Source organism: Aythya ferina (genome assembly GCF_964211825.1).
Source record: "Aythya ferina genome assembly, chromosome: 3".
NCBI lineage: Eukaryota > Metazoa > Chordata > Aves > Anseriformes > Anatidae > Aythya > Aythya ferina.
In genome coordinates, this window is record NC_140298.1 from 118,834,535 (window position 1) to 118,851,923 (window position 17,389).

At 61.1% G+C, this 17,389-nt stretch overlaps 1 protein-coding gene across 1 annotated transcript; it reads left to right on the forward strand.

Moving 5' to 3' along the window:
- The first annotated feature begins 1,168 nt into the window (after nt 1-1,168).
- Nucleotides 1,169-14,596, forward strand: KCNK3 (potassium two pore domain channel subfamily K member 3). Its single transcript, XM_084513986.1, has 2 exons — nt 1,169-1,598; nt 11,874-14,596. The coding sequence occupies exons 1-2, from the start codon at nt 1,316-1,318 to the stop codon at nt 12,812-12,814; spliced, it is 1,224 nt and encodes a 407-aa protein (XP_084370112.1). The 5' UTR covers nt 1,169-1,315; the 3' UTR covers nt 12,815-14,596.
- Nucleotides 14,597-17,389: the final 2,793 nt, after the last annotated feature.

A 17,389-nucleotide genomic window follows, 5' to 3' on the forward strand; every position in this document is an offset into this window, starting at 1 on the left:
TGCCCCCAGGCTCAGCAGGACGGCAGCTCCCAGCCCTGTGCCAGCACTGGTACCAGTACAGCTCGCTGCGTGGTGCTGGGGCCCCCGTGCTGGTGCTGGTGCCAGTCCCAGTGCACGAAGCTTGGTGCACGGTGGTGGTACTGGTGATGGTACCAGTGCCTGGTGCTGGTGCCAGTGACATTCCCAGTCCCCAGTGCTTGGTGCAAGGTTATGGGACCAGTGCCCAGTGTCGGTGCCGTTCCCAGTGCCCGGTGCCCAGTGCTGGTGCCATTCCCAGTGCCCAGTGCCAGGTACCCGGTGCCATTCCCAGTACCCAGTGCATGGTGTCCAGTACCCAGTTCCATTCCCAGTGCCTGGTGCCCGGTGCCAGTCCCAGTACCCGGTTCTTGGTGCACGGTGGTGGTACTGGTGACAGTCCTAGTGCCCAGTGCCCAGTCCTGGTGCCATTCCCAGTGCCCGGTGCCATTCCCAGTGCCATTCCCAGTACCCAGTGCTTGGTGCCTGGTGACAGTACTGGTGACAGTCCCAGTGCCCAGTGCCCAGTGCCCGGTGCTGGTTCCATTCCCAGTGTCCAGTGCCAGGTACCTGGTGCCAGTCCCAGTACCCAGTGCCTGGTACCCAGTGGCAGTACTGGTGACAGTCCCAGTGCCCAGTGCCCAGTCCCGGTGCCATTCCCAGTGCCCAGTACCCGGTGCCAGTCCCAGTACCCAGTGCTTGGTGGATGGTGATGGTACTGGCGATGGAACCAGTGCCCATTGCTGGTACCAGTGCCATTCCCAGTGCACGGTGCTTGGCACCAGTGCCTGGTTCCTGGTGCCAGTGCCATTCCCAGTGCCTGGTGCCGGTCCCAGTACCCAGTGCCTGGTACCCAGTGGCAGTACTGGTGCCATACCCAGTGCCCAGTGCCTGGTCCTGGTGCCATTCCCAGTGCCTGGTGCCATTCCCAGTGCCCAGCGCCCAGTACCCAGCACCATTCCCACCACCCACCTCTCTCCCCCCATTCCCAGCACCAACCCCAGTTCCCAATCCCCATTCCCAGTGCGGGGAGGGGGGGGGCGCTGGTGCTGAAGGACAGCTCCGCCCCCACCCGCCCCCTCCTCCACCGCCCCCTCCCCTCTCCTCCTCCACCTCCACCACCTCCACCACCACCACCAGCACCACCAGCACCACCAGTACCACCACCACCGGCACCCCACCGCCCCTCCACCTCTCCCCCCGCCGCCGCCATGCCCCAGACGGCCCCGCCGCCGCCGCCGCCGCCGCCGCCTCCCCCCCTCTCCGCCTCCGCCGCCTCCTCCGCCGCCCGCTGCGCACCATGAAGCGGCAGAATGTGCGCACGCTGGCGCTCATCATGTGCACCTTCACCTACCTGCTGGTGGGGGCCGCCGTTTTCGACGCCCTCGAGTCCGAGGGGGAGACGGAGGAGCGCCGGAGGCTGGAGGCGCGCAGCCAGGAGCTGCGGAGCAAGTACAACCTGAGCGCCGCCGGCTTCCGCGAGCTCGAGTGGGTCGTGCTCAAGCTCAAGCCGCACAAGGCCGGCGTGCAGTGGAAATTCGCCGGCTCCTTCTACTTCGCCATCACCGTCATCACCACCATAGGTAACGGCGTGCCCCCCCCCCGACCCCTGCGGATGCGCCCCCGGAGGATGAGGGGTCCCCCCCCCCCGCTGCGCCGTGCGCCCCCCCGGAGGATGAGGGAGATGCTGAGGGGGTCCCCCGTTGCGCGCAGCCCTGGGGTGTTAGGGGGAGCTGCCCGGTTCGCTGCTGAAGCTGTGCAGACTCGCCGGAGCCCTCCCCAAAAAGGCCTGACCCCACCGGAGCCCTCCCCAAAAAGCCCGACCCCAAAGGACCCCTCTCCAAAACGCACGGCCCCAGTGGCACCCTCTCCAAAATGCTCACCCCGAAGGACCCCTCCCCAAAATGCCCACCCCGCTGGAGCCCTCCCCAAAACGCCCGACCCCAAAAGTTCCCCCCCCCAAAAAACGCCCGACCCCAAAAGTCCCCCCCCTAAAAACGCCCGGCCCCAAAGGACCCCTCTCCAAAACGCCCGGCCCCAGCGGCACCCTCTCCAAAACGCTCACCCCAAAAGTCCCCTTCCCCAAAAGGCCCAGCTCCAACGGACCCCTCCCCAAAACGCCCGACCCCCAAGGACCCTTCTCCAAAACGTTCACCCCAAAGGACCCCTCCCCAAAACACCCGGCCCCAAAGGACCCCTCCCCAAAAAGCCCACCCCAAAGGACACCCTCCCCAAAATCCCACCCCAAAGGTCCCCTCCCCAAACCACCCGACCCCAGACAGCCCCCTCCCCAAAACACCCCCCCCACACACCCCCTGCCCACCCCCGCAGCCCAGAGCCCCCCAATTTTGGGGATCCCCTGCCTGGAATCACCCCCCCCCCATTCCCACCCCCTCTTAAATCCCCAGGGTGTTTGGGGGGGGGGGGGGGGGGGGGCTGAGTGTCTTGGGGCAGGGACCCCACTTCCAGGCCCTGCAGGGAGGTCCTGGGGGGGGGTTTTGGGGTCCGGCAGGGTTGGGGGGGGTCCCTGCTGGGGCACATCACAATGAGGAGGAGGAGGAGGAGGAGGAGGAGGAAGGTTTCCTGGGGACAGGGTTCCCTCCCTGCTGAGGGGGGGGGACACAGGGATGTGTGGGAGCTGCTGGGGGGGGGGGGGCACAGCTCAGGACCCCCCCCGGGGGGGTGCAGGGTGCCAGGACCCCAAAATCCCCTTGGAAATGCTGCTGGAGGCTCCCCCCTCTTTTAGGGGAGGGGGACAGGGGGCTGGGGGGGGGGGCACAGGACCCCTATAAACCCCCAGCCCCAAAACGTCCCCATCCCCGGACCCCTAAAAGCTCGGCGTGCCATGGGGGGGGTCTGTGGTTGGGGGGGAGTCTTGGGGGGCTTCAGGGCTGATGTGGGGGGGTTATTATGGGCTGGGGGCCGGCGGAGCAGCTGGGGCCGGCTCGGGGAAGCGGCTTATGTCTGACGTGAGAGGGGTGGGGGGGTCGGGAGGGGGTCGGGGGGGGGCTTTGTGCCTGTCCCCAAGCCGGGGACAGATCCCGCGGGGGCGCAGGGCAGGCTTTAAAAAAAAAAACAAAAAAAAACCCAAAAAAAAAAAAAAAGGAAGAAAAATTGGGCCCCGCTCTGAAGTTTTCCTTGCTTTTTGTGCTTTTTCAGTTTTTTGGTTTTTGTTTTTTTCCCTTCTCCTGGGAAAAAAGCCAAAACTCCAGGCTCTGAAGGTCCCTGGCAGCCCTGTCCCCAGCACGCGTCCCCCTGTCCCCGAGCTCCCCCTGGGGCTCCGTCCCCTCTGACACTCTCAGGGGGGGGCTCTGGTTTTGGGGAGGGAGCTGGGGGGGCACCCAAGGGTGCCTGGGGTTGGGTGCTGCTGCCCTGGGTGGGGGGGGGGATGCTCTGTGAGAGATGAGCCCCCCGTGGTGGCACCCATGGGGACAGCGCTGGTGGCAGCCGGGTGCGCACGGGGACGGGTACCCCGTGTCCCTGCCACGTGCCGGGGGGGGGCTGTCACCGGCCCCAAAACGTGTCCCCTGCTCCCAAAACCACCTCGCTGCGGCCATTTGGGCCAGGGCAGGTGGCGGAGGCTGGCCACGGTGCCACCATCTGTCACTGTCCCCCCCCTCCGCCCCCCCTTTTTGGGGTTGTTTATGGCACGGGACGGCTCGGCGTGGGGCAAGGCTGCGGTGACAGTGGTGTCCCCGTGTCCCCTCCGTCCCTAACCCTGCCCCATGGGGGGGGTCTCCTGGTGGCCCCAAACTGCGGGACGGTGCCGGGACCTCCCCTTCTCAGCCCCCCTTGTTCAGGGGGGGGGGGCACAAAAAGAGGCTGAGGACAAGGACGAGGACACGGGAACGCGCGCACCACCCCGGGGGGGGGACCCCGCAGCCCCTTTTGCAGCACCTCGGGGGGGACACGGGGACACGGTGGCAGGGCCGGGTTGTCCCGGACACCCCCCCTGCTGCCCCCCCCAGAAGCCCTTGGCCTCGCTGCCCGTCCTCGGCTGCGTTTCCCCCCCCCCTCCCTGGCTGCTTGGGGCCAGGGCCTTGCTTTGCGCCCCCCCCCCTCTCCGTGCCCTGCTGCTATTTTCATCACCGCTTCAGCCCCCGCTCGGCCCCTCGGTGGGCTTCAGAGTGAACGTGCCGCGGGGAAGGACCCTGCTGCTCCATTTTAGGGCCGCGAGCTGCCCCCCCACACCCCAAAAACACCCCCGGGGTGTTCACTCTGAAGCCTACTGAGGGCGCGTGCGCCGCCACCGCCGCCACCCGTCCCCGTTGTGGTGGCTTTTTGGGGAGCTGCTCGCACCCCGCACAGCCAAAACCCAAAACCTGGCGCTGGGGCTGACCAGGAGGAGGCAGAGCTTTGTCCTGGGGGGTTTTCCCCATCCTGGAGCCCCCCCAGAGCCCCGTTTTGCTCCCACCCTGTCCTTTTCCTGCTCGTCCCCGTCCTGGAGAGCTTCTCCAGGAGCAATTAACTCCTCTCCCTGCGGATGCCTCATTAAACCCTGCAAGCGGCTGGCTCAGCGCAGCCACAAACAACCCGTGCCGGGCCAAAGGTGCCCAGCACCGGGTAGAAAAAACAAAAAAACAAAACAAAAACAAAACAAAAACAAAAACAAAAAAAAAAAAAAAAAAAAAAAAAAACAACCCGCGGCCTAATTTCTTGATTTTTTGGTCTTTTTTTTTTCCTATTGCCAAGCGCAATTTGGGTGCTGCCGGGTCTGGTGCTGGGAAGCCGGACCCGATCCGGAGCCCGCTGCGCCCCGCGTGTGATTTATGGGCTGGCTTCAACATTTATCAGCCGCCTCCCGGGCTGCAGCGAGCGCAGCGTGCAGGATTTATGGCAGGCTGCGAGAAAGCCTGGCCGGGGCGGCGTGGGGCTAGAGAAGGGGGGAGACGAGAGGCTGCAACGGGGCGGGGGGCTCCCGGTGGGGAGAGCAGAGGGGCTGCGGGGGTGCTGGGTGCTGGTGCATGGTGCTAGGCGCTGGTGCATGGTGCTGGGTGCTTGTGCAAAGCGCTGGGTGCTGCTGCACAGTGCTGGGTGCTGCTGCACAGTGCTTGTGCACGGTGCTGGTGCACGGTGCTGGGTGCTTGTGCATGGTGCTGGGCACTGGTGCATGGTGCTCTGTGCTTGTGCAGAGCGCTGGGTGCTGGTGCATGGTGCTGGGCACTGCTGCACAGTGCTGGGCACTGGTGCACGGTGCTGGGTGCTGGTGCAAGGTGCTGGGTGCAAATGCATGGTGCTGTGCATTGGTGCACGGTGCTGGGTGCTTGTGCAGAGCGCTGGGTGCTGGTGCATGGTGTTGGGTGCTTGTGCACGGTGCTGGGTGCAGGTGCATGGTGCTATGCACTGCTGCACGGTGCTGGGTGCTTGTGCAAAGTGCTGGGTGCTGGTGCATGGTGCTTGTGCACGGTGCTGGTGCATGGTGCTATGCATTGGTGCATGGTGCTGGGTGCTTGTGCACGGTGCTGGGTGCAAATGCACAGTGCTGAGTGCTTGTGCATGGTGCTGTGTGCTGGTGCATGGTCCTAGGCACTGGTGCATGGTGCTCTGTGCTTGTGCAGAGCGCTGGATGCTGGTGCACAGTGCTGGGCACTGGTGCACGGTGCTGGGTGCTGGTGCAAGGTGCTGGGTGCAAATGCATGGTGCTATGCATTGGTGCATGGTGCTGGGTGCTTGTGCACAGTGCTGGGTGCTGGTGCATGGTGCTTGTGCACAGTGCAGGTGCATGGTGCTATGCACTGGTGCATGGTGCTGGTTGCTTGTGCATGGTGCTTGTGCACAGTACTGGGTGCTGCTGCATGATGCTTGTGCACGGTGCTGGTGCACAGTGTTTGGTGCAGGTGCATGGTGCTATGCACTAGTGCACGGTGCTGGGTGCTTGTGCACGGTGCTGGTGCATGGTGCTAGGCACTTCTGCACAGTGCTGGGTGCTGCTGCATGATGCTTGTGCATGGTGCTGTGTGCAGGTGCACGGTGCTAGGCACTGCTGCACGGTGCCGGGTGCTTGTGCACGGTGCCGGGCACTGCTGCATGGTGCTGGTGCACAATTTGGGCACCAGTGCACGGTAATGGGTGCTGGTGCATGGTGCTAGTGCATGGTTCTGGGTGGTTGTGCAGGGTGCTGGGTGCTTCTGCATGGTGCTGGTGCATGGTGATATGCACTGGTGCATGGTGCTCGGTGCTTGTGCATGGTGCTGGATGCTTGTGCAAAGTTCTGGGTGCTTGTGCATGGTGCTGGGCACTGCTGCATGGTGCTGGGCACTGCTGCATGGTGCTGGGCACTGGTGCACGGTGCTGGGTGCTTGTGCATGGTCCTAGGCACTAGTGCACGGTGCTGGGTGCTTGTGCAAGGTGCTGGGTGCTGCTGCACGGTGCTGGTGCATGGTCCTAGGCACTGGTGCATGGTGCTGGGTGCTTGTGCACGGTGCTGGGTGCTTGTGCAGGGTGCTGGGTGCTTGTGCACGGTGCTGGGTGCTTGTGCAGGGTGCTGTGCACTCGTGCAAAGAGCTGGGTGCCGGTGCACAATCTGGGTGCCAGTGCATGGTGCCCTGGAGCACGGTGCCAGGTTCTAGAGCATGGGTTTTATCCCCCCCCCCGGAGACCCCTTCCCTCTGGGGGGGCCACCAGCACCCAGCCCCATAGCGGGGAGAACGGGAGAACTTGGGGGGGGGGGTTGGAAACCGGGAACAGGCCTGGCGGAGCCCCAGAATTGAGTGAAAAATTGCCAGTTTTGGGTCAGCGCAAACACGGCCCTTGGCCGGTGCGGGGATTTTCCATGACAGCATCGGGCCCGCGGCACGGGGGGGGCACAAAGGGCTGCAGGGGGGGGGACGGGGACCTGTGGGGGGGCTGCGAGCACTCCTGGGGGGTTGTGACCCCCCCCTGTGCACACACACAGAGGGGACACACTGGGATTGGGGTCACGGAGCGAGGGGCTCGGTGCTGGGGGGTGCTGGAGGGGGGGTGCTGCTCCGGGCCCCATAACTTGCCCCCTGCAGCCCCATACCTCGATTCCTGCAACCCCATAACTTCCTCCCTGCAGCCCCATAATTTTGTTCCCTGCAGCCCCATACCCCTGCCCCCTGCAGCCCCACAACTTTGCCCCCTGCAGCCCCAAAACCTTGCTCCCTGCAGCCCCATAATTTGCACCCTGCAGCCCTATATCTTTGCTCCCTGCATCCTCCTCTCCTTGCTCCCTGCAGCCCTATAACTTTGCTCCCTGCAGCCCCATATCCTATTTCCCTGCAGCCCCATACCCCTTGCCCCCAGCAGCCCTAGCCCCCAGCCCCATAACTTTGCTCCCTGCAACCCCATACCTTAGCCCCTACAGCCCCATACCCCTTGCTCCCTGCAGCCCCATACCCTACCCCCTACAGCCCTATACCTTGCACCATGCAGCCCTATAACTTTGCTCCCTGCAGCCCCATATCCTATTTCCCTACAGCCCCATACACTGCTCCCTGCAGCCCCATACCTTGCCCCTTTCAGCCCCATACCCCCTGCCCCCTTCAGCCCCATAACTTTGCTCCCTGCAGCCCCATATCCCTTGCCCCTTTCAGCCCCATACCTTACCCTATACAGCCCTATACCTTGCCCCCTGCAGCCCCATAACTTTGCTCCCTGTAGCCCCATATCCTATTTCCCTACAGCCCCGTACCCCTGCCCCCTTCAGCCCCATAACTTTGCTCCCTGCAGCCCCATATCCCTTGCCCCTTTCAGCCCCATACCTTACCCTATACAGCCCCATACCTTGCCCCCTGCAGCCCTATAACTTTGCTCCCTGCAGCCCCATATCCTATTTCCCTACAGCCCCATATCCCTTGCCCCTTTCAGCCCCATACCTTATCCCATACAGCCCCATACCTCACCCCCTTCAGCCCCATAATTCGCCCCCTTCACCCCCACCCCGCAGCCCCCCATCCCCACCCCGTTCCCCCCCCTTTTTGCAGCCCCATGGCCCGCTGCCCGCTCATCCCCTGGCCGTGCTCCAGGTCCCAGCCCTACACCTGCTCCTCCGCGGCCCTAAAAAGGCCACGAGGCAGCCGCGAGCCTTGGGGACGTGCCAGGGTTTTGGCACCCTCTGGGGATGGTTTTTTTTTTGGGGGGGTGGAAGCAGGGAAAAGGTGCTGAGCCCCCTTTGTAAGGTTTTTTTAGGGGCAGGATCCGGCCCCTGCCGTAATGGGGTCACTGGGAAGGGGTCCCCAATAGGGCAGGGGGGCAGGCAGCATCTGCAGGGTCCCATAAAGGATGAAAATGGGGGGGTGAATTGGGGTAAATTGGGGTAAATTTCCTAAATATAGCCCTGGGGAAATGGGGCTAAATATATTAAATATAGTCCTGGGGAAATGGGGTTAAATTTACTAAATATAGGCCTGGGGAAATGGGGGCAAATATGCTAAATATAGCCCTGGGAAAATTGGGGTAAATTTCCTAAATATAGCCCTGGGAAAATGGGGCTAAATATATTAAATATACTAAATATAGTCCTGGGGAAATGGGGCTAAATATGCTAAATATAGCCCTGGGGAAATGGGGCTGAATATAGTAAATATAGCCCCAGGATATGGGGTTAAATATGCTAAATGTAGCTCTGGGGAAATGGGGCTAAATATATTAAATATACTAAATATAGCTCTGGGGAAATTGGGGTAAATTTACTAAATAAGTCCTGGGGAAATGGGGCTAAATATACTAAATATATTAAATATGCTAAATATAGGAAGTGGGGTTAAATATATTAAATATACTAAATACAGTCCTTGGGAAATGGGGGTAAATTTCCTAAATAAGTCCTGGGGAAATGGGGGTAAATATATAAAATATACTAAATATAGCCCCGGGGAAATGGGGTTAAATATATTAAATATCCTAAATATAGCCCCTGGGGAAATGGGGCTAAATATATTAAATACGGCCCCGGAGCCCACACGGCAGCAGGGTGCTCGGTGAGGGTCCCTGCAGGGCACCGCTGGAGGCTCGGACCCTAAAACCCCACCCTTGGCCATATGGCTGTGAGAAATGGGGAGATTTGGGCTGTTTTGGGGCCAAAATTGAGGCACCCGGCAGCTGCGCCCCCAGCTCCATCCTGCCACGGGATGTCCCCTCCACGGTGTCCCCGGGGGGGGCACCACGCTCAGCCCCCATCCCCGGGAGCAGCCGAGGGATTTGGGGTCCCCCAGGAGCAGCAGGTGGATTTGGGGTCCCCCAGGAGCAGCTGTGGGATTTGGGGCCCCCCAGCTCCCCCCCACAGGAAAAAAGGGGACCTGAAACCCCCAGGGTGCAGGAGGAAAGGGGACCGCAGACCCCCAGGGCTGAGGGGGTCCCCGGAGGGCAGGGCTGGGCCCCAGGAGGGGCAAAGCTTTTTGTAGGGTCAATTTGCCTCAAATCCAGCGTTGTGGTCCCCAAAACCGTCCCCAAGTCCAGCCGGCCCCGATAGTTTTGGCTCAGAAATGGCCCACGGGGACCCGGGGACGCTGCTGGCACCGGGGGAGAGGTGCCCGGGGGGGGGTCCCCGATTTTGTGCCTTAATACCCAAATGTTTTCCATGTATAGGGGAATATCCTAATGTTTTCCACGTGCCCTAATAATATTGAAATGTTTTCCACCTGTAGGGGAACACGGCCTGTTCTTATGGGGAATGGGACTCTGGAGGCTTGGAATAACTGGGGAGTGGGGTGGTGTAATGGGGAGGGGAGGGGAGGGGAAGGGGAAGGGGAAGGGGAAGGGGAAGGGGAAGGGGAAGGGGAAGGGGAAGGGGAAGGGGAAGGGGAAGGGGAAGGGGAAGGGGAAGGGGAAGGGGAAGGGGAAGGGGAAGGGGAAGGGGAAGGGGAAGGAAGGGAAAGGGAAATAATGGGGAAGGAAGGGAAAGAGGAAGGGAAAGAGGAATAAGAAAAGGAAAGAGAATAAGAAAGGGAAAGGAGGTGAAGGAGAAGGGAAAGGGGAAGGGGGAGGGAAAGGGAAAGGGAAAGGGAAAGGGAAAGGGAAAGGGAAAGGGAAAGGGAAAGGGAAAGGGAAAGGGAAAGGAAAAGGAAAAGGAAAAGGAAAAGGAAAAGGAAAAGGAAAAGGAAAAGGAAAAGGAAAAGGAAAAGGAAAAGGAAAATAATAGGGAAGGGAGGGAAAGAGGAAGGGAAAGAGGAATAAGAAAAGGAATAAGAAAGGGAAAGGAGGAGAAGGAGAAGGAGGAGAAGGAGAAGGAAAAGGGAAAGGGGAAGGGAAAGGGGAAGGGGAAGGGGAAGGGGAAGGGAAAGGGAAAGGGAAAGGGAAAGGGAAAGGGAAAGGGAAAGGGAAAGGGAAAGGGAAAGGGAAAGGGAAAGGGAAAGGGAAAGGGAAAGGGAAAGGGAAAGGGAAAGGGAAAGGGAAAGGGAAAGGGAAAGGGAAAGGGAAAGGGAAAATAATGGGGAAGGAAGGGAAAGAGGAAGGGAAAGGGAAATAAGAAAGGGAAAGGAGAAGGAGAAGGAGAAGGAGAAGGAGAAGGAGAAGGAGAAGGAGAAGGAGAAGGAGAAGGAGAAGGAGAAGGAGAAGGAGAAGGAGAAGGAGAAGGAGAAGGAGAAGGAGAAGGAGAAGGAGGAGAAGGAGGAGGAGGAGGAGGAGGAGGAGAGGGGTGGCTGCCCTCGTGGCAGCTCCCAGCCCCCCCAGGCCCCCCCGGGCTCAGCTGGCCGTTGCCGGGCCGTGTTACGGGGCCGTAATCCTCCCTCCCCACACGGCCCCATCTGCGTGCGTCCTGCACAGGCAGGAGATTAGGGCACGGCCAGATGCTGCCCCCGGGGATGGGGGGGATGGGGAGGGATGGGGGCCCCCCGGGTGGCCGATGGCTGATCCTGGGGGCAGAGGGATAAAGGGGCATGGGACATGGGGTTATAGGGACATAGGGTTATAGGGACATGGGATACAGGGATGTAGGGACATGGGGACACAGGGATATAGGGACACGGGGATATAGGGATAAAGGGACATGGGACACAGGGATATAGGGACATGGGATAAAGGGACATGGGGATATAGGGACATGGGATACAGGGATATAGGGACATGGGATACAGGGATATAGGGACATGGGACACAGGGATGTAGGGACATAGGACATAGGGTTATAGGGACATGGGACATAGGGTTATATGGACATGGGATACAGGGATAAAGGGACATGGGGACGCGGATAAAGGGACCTGGGGATACTGGGATAAAGGGACACAGGGACACTGGGATAAAGGGACATGGGATACAGGGAGATAGGGACATGGGCATACAGGGATGAAGGGACATAGGGTACAGGGATAAAGGGACATAGGATGCAGGGATAAAGGGACAGGGGGACACGGGGATAAAGGGACATGGGGTACAGGGATGTAGAGACATGGGACACAGGGATGTAGGGACATGGGACATAGGGTTATAGGGACATGGGATACAGGGATAAAGGGATATGGGGATACAGGGATATAGGGACATGGGGACACGGGAATAAAGGGACATGGGGATGCAGAGACACAAGGACATGGGGATACTGGGATAAAGGGACATGGGAACACAGATGCAGGGACATGGGGACGCAGAGACACAGGGCTGCAGGGACGCAGGGATGGGGTGACAGAGGTCACCCATCCACCCTCCCCTCTCCATTCCCTAAAATCTCCCGTTTTTCCCCCTTCTCCTTCCCATCCCCACCCAACCCTTGCGGCTCAGGCTCAGGGACATTGGGACAGGGCACCCTCAACACCCCGGTACCGACACCACCCCCCCACACCAGGCCTTCATTTAGGAGCCCCCCCAAGACCCCACACCCATAGGGGTGACCACAGAAGGGGGGCCGTGCAAGGCGCCGCGACCACCCCAAACCCTTCTCCGCGCCTTCTCCCCCTCAGGGTACGGCCACGCGGCCCCCAGCACGGACGGAGGGAAGGTTTTCTGCATGATCTACGCCCTGCTGGGCATCCCCCTCACCCTGGTGATGTTCCAGAGCTTGGGCGAACGCATCAACACCTTCGTCCGCTACCTCCTGCACCGCGCCAAGAAGTGCCTGGGCATGAGGCGGGCCGAGGTCTCCATGGCCAACATGGTCGCCATCGGCTTCTTCTCCTGCATCAGCACCCTGTGCATCGGGGCGGCCGCCTTCTCCTACTACGAGCGCTGGAGCTTCTTCCACGCCTACTACTACTGCTTCATCACCCTCACCACCATCGGCTTCGGGGACTACGTGGCCCTGCAGAAGGACGAGGCGCTGCAGAACCAGCCCCAGTACGTGGCCTTCAGCTTCGTCTACATCCTGACGGGGCTGACGGTCATCGGCGCCTTCCTCAACCTGGTGGTGCTGCGCTTCATGACCATGAACGCCGAGGATGAGAAGAGGGACGCCGAGCACCGGGCCCTGCTCAGCCGGGCCGGCCAAGGAGGTGGTGGAGGAGGAGGAGGAGGAAGGCAGGGAGCCGAAACGAGCCCCTTGGGTGCCCCAGCGGCATCCACGGTGGGCATAGGGTTAGGAGGAGGAGGAGGAGGAGGAGGAGGAGGAGGAGGGCTGCGCAACGTCTACGCCGAGGTGCTCCACTTCCAGTCCATGTGCTCGTGCCTGTGGTACAAGAGCCGGGAGAAGCTGCAGTACTCCATCCCCATGATCATCCCCCGGGACTTGTCCACCTCGGACACTTGCGTGGAGCAGCAGAGCCGTTCCTCGCCGGGCCGTTGCCCCCAGACCCCTTCCAAGCGCTGCTTCTGCGGCGCGCGGCGCTCGGCCATCAGCTCCGTCTCCACCGGCCTCCACAGCCTCTCGGCCTTCCAGGGGCTGGTGAAACGCCGCAGCTCCGTGTAGCCCCCCCCCAAACCCCCCCACGCACCCCTCTTCTTGTCCCCGTGGCCAAGGACCCCCCCCTTTCCGAATCCCACTCTCCCCTTTGGGGTCCCCCCCCAAAGGACGCGGGGCGGCTGCGGGGTCAGGAGGGTGATGGTGGTGGTGGTGGTGGTTGGGGGGGGTTGTGGGGGGGCTGGATTATTTTATTTTTAACTTAAATTAAGGGTTATTTTTATTTTTACGTTGCAAAACGGCACTCCTCAAACTGTGAAACTTGAAGAGGCGGAGAGGGCGCTGGGACCCGGTGGAAAGCGGCGGGGAAAAAAAGGGGGAAAAAATTGGGGGAGGGGGGTGGGAGAAGAGGGGGGGAGCACATGTCCCTGTCCGGGGAGCCCCAAAACCCCCCCTGGCACCCCAAGACCCCCCCCGGCACCCCCTGGCACCCCCAGGTACCCCCTGGTACCCCCTGGTACCCCCTGGCACCCTCTCCGGATGTGAGCAGGGCGCTGGGGGTGGGCACCGGGGGTCCCAAAACGCCACCAGGGGTTGGGGTGCCCGGGCTGGGGTTGTAGGGTGCCCCCCCTGACCCCGATCTTCATTGCAGGTCTGGGGATGGAGGCGTCACTTGGGGCAAAGTGGTTTTTTGGGGACAATGAGGGGCAGGAGGAGGATTTTTTACCCTTGATCGTCATGACCCCAAGCTGCACCCTTGAGCCTGTGCCCCATTGTGCCCCATTGCACCCCATTGTGCCCTATTGCACCCCATTGTGCCCCATCACACCCCACTGCATCCCATTGAACCCCATTGTGCTCCAATGTGCACCATCACACCCCATTGCACCCCATCACACCCCATTGTGCCCCATTGCACCCCATATCACCTCGCTGTGCTCCATTGTGCCCCATCATGCCCCATTTCACCCCATAGCACCCCATTGTGGCCCATTTCACCCCATTGCACCCCATTGTGCCCCATCACATCCCGTTGCCACCCATCACACCCTATTGCACCCCATCACACCCCATAGCACCCCATTGTGCCCCTTAGCACCTCATTGCACCCTATAGCACCCCATTGCACCCCCTCACACCCCATAGTGTCCCACTACACCCCATTGCACCCCCTCACACCCTATTGCACCCCATTGCACCCCACTCTTCCCCATTGCACCCCATTGTGCCCCACCACACCCCATCACACCCTATTTCACCCCATTGCACCCCATAGCACCCCATTGCACCCCATTGTGCCCCACTGTGCCCCCTCACACCCCATAGCCCCCCATTGCCCCCCACCACACCCCATTGCCCCCCATCGCACCCCACACCCTGATCCCAATTTTTGGGGTGCTCCGGGGCACAGGGACATCGCACAGCGGGGGCACGGGGGCTCTGTCCCCGTCACAGAAAAAGGGAATAATGGGGGAAAATCCCTCATTTTCACCCAACGGGGGCAGGGGGCTGCAGGGGGGGACACCGAGACGTGCACCAACCCCTCATGACCCCAAAAAAAAAAGCAAACCCAAGGGGGACCCCAGGACTCGGGGGGCATCTGGGGCGCCCGTCCCCCGGCGCGGCGCTTCTTTTCTCACCTTTTAACCCCAAAAAAATAATGTGCATTTCTGAGAGGGTGCGTTTACGCCGCGACCCTATAAAGGGGGAGAGAAATACCCAGAAAAAAAAAAAAAAAAGGGATTTTACCCCCCCCCGGGACGAGGTTTCTCCCCGTTTTCTCATGCCAAAGTTGTGTTTGCGCCGCTGGTTTCCCTTCCGGAGAGAAATAAAGGCTGGGTCGAACCGTGACCCCCCCCGTGCTGTCCCTTTTGGGGTTTTGGGGTCTGGGATGCACAGGGGGGTCCCGATGAGGGTCACCCCTGTGCCCGTTTTTGGGATTTCCACCATCATCTCCTTGGGGTGGCACCAGAAGGGCCTCGGGGGTCCCCTCCTGCCCCCGTCCCTAATAAAGAGGCTTTGGGGGTGCTGGGGGGGTGATTTGGGACCCCCGGGATGGGGATGTTTTGGGGTTCCCCTGGTCACCCCGCTGCTGGGTGCGGCATCGGGATGGGGACCAGCAGGGGCAGGGGGTTTGGGGTGGTGGGGATGGGGGGGTCCCAAACCATGGGGGCTTCAGGGGGGACACAGGGGCTGTGCCGCCGTCCCCATATTGCCAGCCCCAACCCACCGACCCCAAGGCACTGTCCCCAAACTGCCGGCCCTAAAAGCAGCGCCCCAAAAACGACGACCCCAAAACACAATTCCCCAAACCAACGTCCCCAGCACACTGTCCCCAAAAACTGTTCCCAAAATGATGTCCCCAAAGTACTGTCCCCAAAATTCTATCCCCAAAACAACCCCAAACCACTGTCCCCAAACTAGTGTCCCCAAACCACTGTCCCCAACCCACCACCCCAAAACATCGTCCCCAAACCACCATCCCCAACCCGCTGGCCTTAACCCGCTGGCCTCAACCCAAGGTCCCCAAACCCATGTCCCTAAACCAGTCCCCAAAACGCCATCCCCCAAAACACCGTCACCAAACCAATGTCCCCAAACCAACGTCCCCAACACACTGTCCCCAAAACTGTCCCCAACACACCGTCCCCAAAACACAATCGGCCTCCCTTCCCCTTCTCCCTTGGCCTCTCTTCCCTTGGCCTCCTTTCCCCTGACCTCCCAAACCCCTTCTTCTTTGGCCTCCCTTCCCTTAGCCTCGCAGCCCCGTCTCCTTCAGCCTCCCTTCCCTTGGCCTCCCTTCCCTTTCTCCCTTGGTCTCCTTTCCTTCAGCCTCCCAGCCCCTTCTCCACTGGCCTCCCTTCCCTCGGCCTCCCTTCCCTGTCTCCCTCGGCCTCCCTTTCCTTGACCTCCTTTCCCTTAGCCTCCCTTCCCCTTCTTCCTCAGCCTCCCTTCCCTCAGCCTTCCTTCCCTGTCTCTTTCAGCCTCTCTTCCCTCAAACTCCCTTCCCTTGGCCTCCCAACCCCTTCTTCCTTGGCCTCCCTTCCCTCAGCCCCTCTTCCCTTGGCCTCCCTCCCCCTTCTCCCTCAGCCTCCCTTCGTTCAGCCTCCCAGCTCCTTCTCCATTGGCCTCCTGACCCCTTCTACTTTGGCCTCCCTTCCCTCGGCCTCCCTCCCCCTTCTCCCTGGGCCTCCTTTCCCTTGACCTCCCAACCCCTTCTACTTCAGCCTTACTTCCTTCAGCCTCCCTTCCCTCGGCCTCCTTTCCTTCAGCCTCCTGGCCCCTTCTCCCTTGGCCTCTCTTCCCTTGGCCTCCTTTCCCTTGACCTCCCAAACCCCATCTTCTTTGGCCTCTCTTCCCTCAGCCTCCTTTCCCTCAGCCTCCCTTCCCTGTCTCCCTCAGCCTCCCTTCCCTCGGTCTCCTTTCCTCCAGCCTCCTGGCTCCTTCTTCTTTGGCCTCCCTTCCCTTAGCCTCCCAGCCCCTTCTCCACTGGCCTCTCTTCCTTTGGCCTCCCTTCCCTGTCTCCTTCGGCCTCCCTTCCCTCGACCTCCTTTCCCTTAGCTTCCCTTCCCCTTCTTCCTCAGCCTCTCTTCCCTCGGCCTCCCTTCCCTTGGCCTCCCAAACCCCTTCTTTGGCCTCTCTTCCCTCAGCCTCCTTTCCTTCAGCCTCCCAGCCCCTTCTCCTTCAGCCTCTCTTCCCTTGGCCTCCCTTCCCTTGGCCTCCCGATTCCTCCTTCCTCAGCCTCCCTTCCCTCGCCCTCCCTTCCCCTTCTCCCTTGGCCTCCCTTCCCTCGGCCTCCTTTCCTTCAGCCTCCTGACCCCTTCTCCTTCAGCCTCCCTTCCTTCGGCCTCCCTTTTTTTGGCCTCCCTTCCCTCGGCCTCCTTTCCCCTGACCTCCCAAACCCCTTCTTCTTCGGCCTCCCTTTTTTTGGCCTCCCTTTTTTTGGCCTCCCTTTTTTTTGGCCTCCCTTTTTTTTGGCCTCCCTTCCCTGGGCCTCCATTCCCTTTTTTTGGCCTCCATTCCCTTTTTTTGGCCTCCATTCCCTTTTTTGGCCTCCATTCCCTTTTTTGGCCTCCCTTCCCTGGGCCTCCATTCCCTTTTTTTGGCCTCCCTTTTCCCTGGGCCTCCCCTCCTGCCCCTCGGGGTGATGCCGGAGGCCCCCAGTGCCCCCCAGGGGATCCCATAGGGGTGACTGGGCCCTACTGGGATGAACTGGGAGGCGAACCCAAAAGGCCTCCAGCAGTGAGGCCCCCCCCCCAGGGCCTCCCCGCCCGCCCCCAAATGTAGCAAGGGCGACATCTGGTGGCACTGGGGGGATATGGGGGGGATATGGGGTCAGGGGGGGATATGGGATCAGGGGGATATGGGGGGGATATGGAGGGGATATGGGGTCAGGGGGGGATATGAGGGGCTATGGGGACATGGGGGGGTATGGGGTTATGGGGGGGAAATGGGGGGGACATGGGGGGATATGGGGGGCATATGAGGTCATGGGGGGGATATGGGGTCAGGGGGAGATATGGAGTCACGAGGATAGGGGGGGGATATGGGGACATGGGGGAATATGGGGTCAGGGAGACATGGGGGGATATGCGGGGGTATGGGGGGGATATGGGGTCGGGGGGAGATATGGGGTCAGGGGAA

Bases quoted from the DNA above. Each gene is read 5' to 3' on its own strand.
- KCNK3 (XM_084513986.1), top strand. From the start codon at position 1,316: ATGAAGCGGCAGAATGTGCGCACGCTGGCGCTCATCATGTGCACCTTC. The intron at 1,599-11,873 runs GTAACGGCGTGC...TCTCCCCCTCAG, and splicing joins CACCGTCATCACCACCATAG to GGTACGGCCACGCGGCCCCC.